Raw genomic sequence first — 3,630 nt, forward strand, 5'->3', positions numbered from 1 at the left:
TGCCCGTGGGTAAGATTTAGGCACTGAAATTCATAAATTGATTGCATCTGGGGTTGTAATTATTCCCTTTTCCCACGTCACATGGACTTGCAATGGACCTGCACCGGATGTGAACGGACATGGCCCCTTAGACTAGAAAGGAGCTGGAGCGGTTTATGCCAGTGTGACAGTGCACTGACACCTTCTCCACTTCCACAGATGTGGGAAATGTATGAGCACTAGCGAGTGGCAGTGACAAGGTGTCAGCAAAAGCTCTGATAAAATACTTTTCCTGTCCACTTTCTGGATGACATGCCACTATAATCTGAATTAAAAAACAAAAAAGGTATCATGAAATATATCATCACTTTGGGAACCTTGATATTTATCACATATATCCCTATCGACAGAAAATATGGTGGTCCTCTAATTAAATCAAATCATGGACAATTGTGGACAAGAAAAATGTTGTTTTTATCCTCTGGTATCCTCTTGTCCTTGTCACAGTCATTCCCTTTCCCTCCACAGACATCCCAAAAGGCACTGTGGATGATGACGTCCAATTGCAATGCTGTGACTCAGTTCCTGCTCCTGGGGTTCTCCGACGCCCTGTAATTGCGTACCTTGCACTTGGCCGCTTTTTGAAAAATATACCTGGCAGCCCTGATTGGCATGCTCATGCTCATAGCCTTTGACAACCACATCCACAGCACGATGTACTTCTTCCTCTTGATTCTGATTTGATTGCAATCTTTCCAGATGACTTAGAGCCTAAACAGAGACAGCATCTTAAGGTCTATGTCCCTAGGAAAATGGAAATACTATGGGATGACCTTTTTGACTTCATAATTCCATGCTCAGCTGCCCATGGGTAAGATTCAGGCACCGACATTCATGAAATGATAGGATCTGGGGTTGTAATTATTCTCTTTTTCCACATCACATGGACTTGCAATGGACCTGCACCTGATGTGAACGGACATGGCCCCTTGGACTAGAAAGGAGCTGGAGCGGTTTATGCCAGTGTCACAGTGCACTGGCAACTTTTCCACTTTCACAGACGTGGGAAATGTATGAGCACTAGCGAGTGGCAGTGACAAGGTGTCAGCAAAAGCTCTGATAAAATACTTTTCCTGCCCACTTTTTCAATGAACTGCCACAATTATCCAAAAAAGGTTTTAAAATGGATTATGAAAAACATTGTCCTTTGGGAACCCTGATTTCTATCAGAAAACTCCTTTTCAACTGAAAATCAGGTGGACCTCTAAAACAATCAAGTCAAGGAGAATTGTGGCCAGGAAAATGGTATTTTTTCTCTCGCTTCCTCTTCTCCTGCCACAGTAATTCCCTTTCCGTCCACAGGCATCCCAAAAGGCACCGTGGATGATGATGTCCAATTGCACTGCGGTGACTGAGTTCCTGCTCCTGGGGTTCTCCGATGCCCTGGGATTGCACATCTTGCACTTGGCCACTTTTCTAACAATATACCTGGCAGCCCTGATTGGCAATCTCCTTGTTATCACGCTCATAGCCTTGGACAGCCACCTCCACACCCCGATGTACTTCTTCCTCCTCAATCTGTCCATCCTTGACATCGGATCCATCTCTGTCATTGTTCCCAAATCCATGGCCAATGCCATGCTGAACACCAGGGTGATTTCCTATTCCGGATGTGTCACCCAAGTTTTTCTCGTCCTCTTTTTCATTCAAGCAGACCTCGTCATCCTCACCGTCATGGCTTACGACCGATACATCGCCATCTGCAAACCACTGCACTATGCGACAGTGATGAACAGGAAAGCTTGTCCGCAAATGGCAGCCATGGGCTGGAGCGCTGCTCTTCTGTACTCTGCCCTGCACACGGGGAACACCTTTAGGCTGCCCTTCTGCCACTCCAACATCGTCAACCAGTTCTTCTGTGAAATCCCCCAGCTCCTTAGGATCTCTGGCTCGGAGGTGTTTAGTAGTGAAATTCAGATTATTATCTTTAATGCATGTTTAAGTGCTGGTTGCATCGCGTTTATATTTGTGTCTTATATTCAGATATTCACTACTGTACTGAGACTCCCCTCTGAGCAGGGCCGGCATAAAGCAGTTTCCACCTGTCTTCCCCACCTCATTGTTGTCTCCTTGTTGGGTAGCACTTGTATGATTGCTTATATGAAGCCCACATCTGGGTCCCCATCAGCTCTGGACCTCATGCTGTCTGTTCTCTATTCCATGATCCCACCAATGATGAATCCGGTCATCTACAGCATGAGAAACAAGGACATCAAAGCAGCTCTGTGGAAACTGGTGAGATGGAAGTGATTTATTGTGATGAAGATGTCAGTTATTCTCCAGTGACTGTGGTTCCACTGAACATTTTTATAGAAACTGAGCTGTTTTAATACTAATTAACTCCACCGGTGTCAGTAGTGGAGTTTTTATAGGAACAATCAACTGTGTTATTCATACAGATCTAGTTAACTAATGTCATTTATTTTTCATTAGGTTTACACCGTTTTAAATAACCTCTCTATCTCATTTTCACCCTTTATCTCACTGAAGTAGTTGGTACCTAAGATACCACCCTGGTCTCGGTAATCTTTTTGTATCTGTTAAATTTTATCTTTGATGCTGATATTGTCATTTGTTAGTGCACTGTTGCAACAGTTTTTATGTACCTTAAATATTTATTAGATGCCTTGGTGGAGAATATCACTAGATCATTGTCTTGTCTGGGTTAAAAAGTTTTCTTGAGGTCTGATTATTTGGAGATCTGAAGGAGGGTATGAGAAGGTTTAAAAGGGAGTGATAATGGTTTTTAGATAGTAGGTGTCAGTCATTACTCTGGTGCTGGTTCTTTCAGTTATGCTTCCCTTGTACGGGTTTTGCAAGAGTGCTAATGGTTTTCTTCCCCACAACACTGAAGAGATGGAAATGATTTCCTGTAAGTGTGTACACACTAGAGCTCCTGTGCACGTCATGACTGCAGTGATGCTGCATTTTGGCTGTCCTTGTATTCCACTATAGGGAACCTGTAGATAGGTAAACCTGGGGATTTAGGCAGCTGATTTAAGTATATCAAGCCCAAATGATGTTCACGCTGCTAGTCCCTAAATCCTTTCAGGACTGGTAGCGGATACTTTCACCTTTCCAACAAGCAGCCTATGCCAAGAGCTCCAATAATGCAAATAGTGTGGCCTTGTTTAGAATGGATGTGAAAGGAAACTCAGTAGAGACCATAGTCTGTTACTGTACAACTGTATCAGAATTGGGATTTGTATTCCTTGGGAGATCAGGGAAGGTATACAATGTCTTTTTCTTTCAAATCAGATAGAATAATCAACATTTCCCAGAATGACCCAGAGGAATTTAGGTAACTGTCCAGAATTGACACCCAAAAGGGAATTTTGAAAGGTATGAATTGGTTAGTTTGACTCATACTGACTCATACTGTTGGGCAATTTGAAGCTAGTTCAGGCAACGTGGTTTTCATACAAGAAACAGAAGCAAGGAGAAGTCTGCGTTGAGGTGAAAGGCCGAGAGATGGCACAATCTCCTTCCTCGGAGGGTGTTAAGACTGGGCTAGACCAAGCTATGGTTGGCATGACCCTGCTGGAGACAGTCTGTTTTTGACTGCAGGTATAGGGATTTGTCTGACCCAGA

The 3,630-nt window shown here is 43.6% G+C and overlaps 1 protein-coding gene across 1 annotated transcript; it reads left to right on the top strand.

Moving 5' to 3' along the window:
• Nucleotides 1–1,362: 1,362 nt before the first annotated feature.
• Nucleotides 1,363–2,289, top strand: LOC106723384 (olfactory receptor 14C36-like). The gene has a single exon (XM_014527628.2). The coding sequence runs from the start codon at nucleotides 1,363–1,365 to the stop codon at nucleotides 2,287–2,289; it is 927 nt and encodes a 308-aa protein (XP_014383114.2).
• Nucleotides 2,290–3,630: the final 1,341 nt, after the last annotated feature.

This window comes from Alligator sinensis, unplaced genomic scaffold (assembly GCF_000455745.1).
Source record: "Alligator sinensis unplaced genomic scaffold, ASM45574v1 scaffold856_1, whole genome shotgun sequence".
NCBI lineage: Eukaryota > Metazoa > Chordata > Crocodylia > Alligatoridae > Alligator > Alligator sinensis.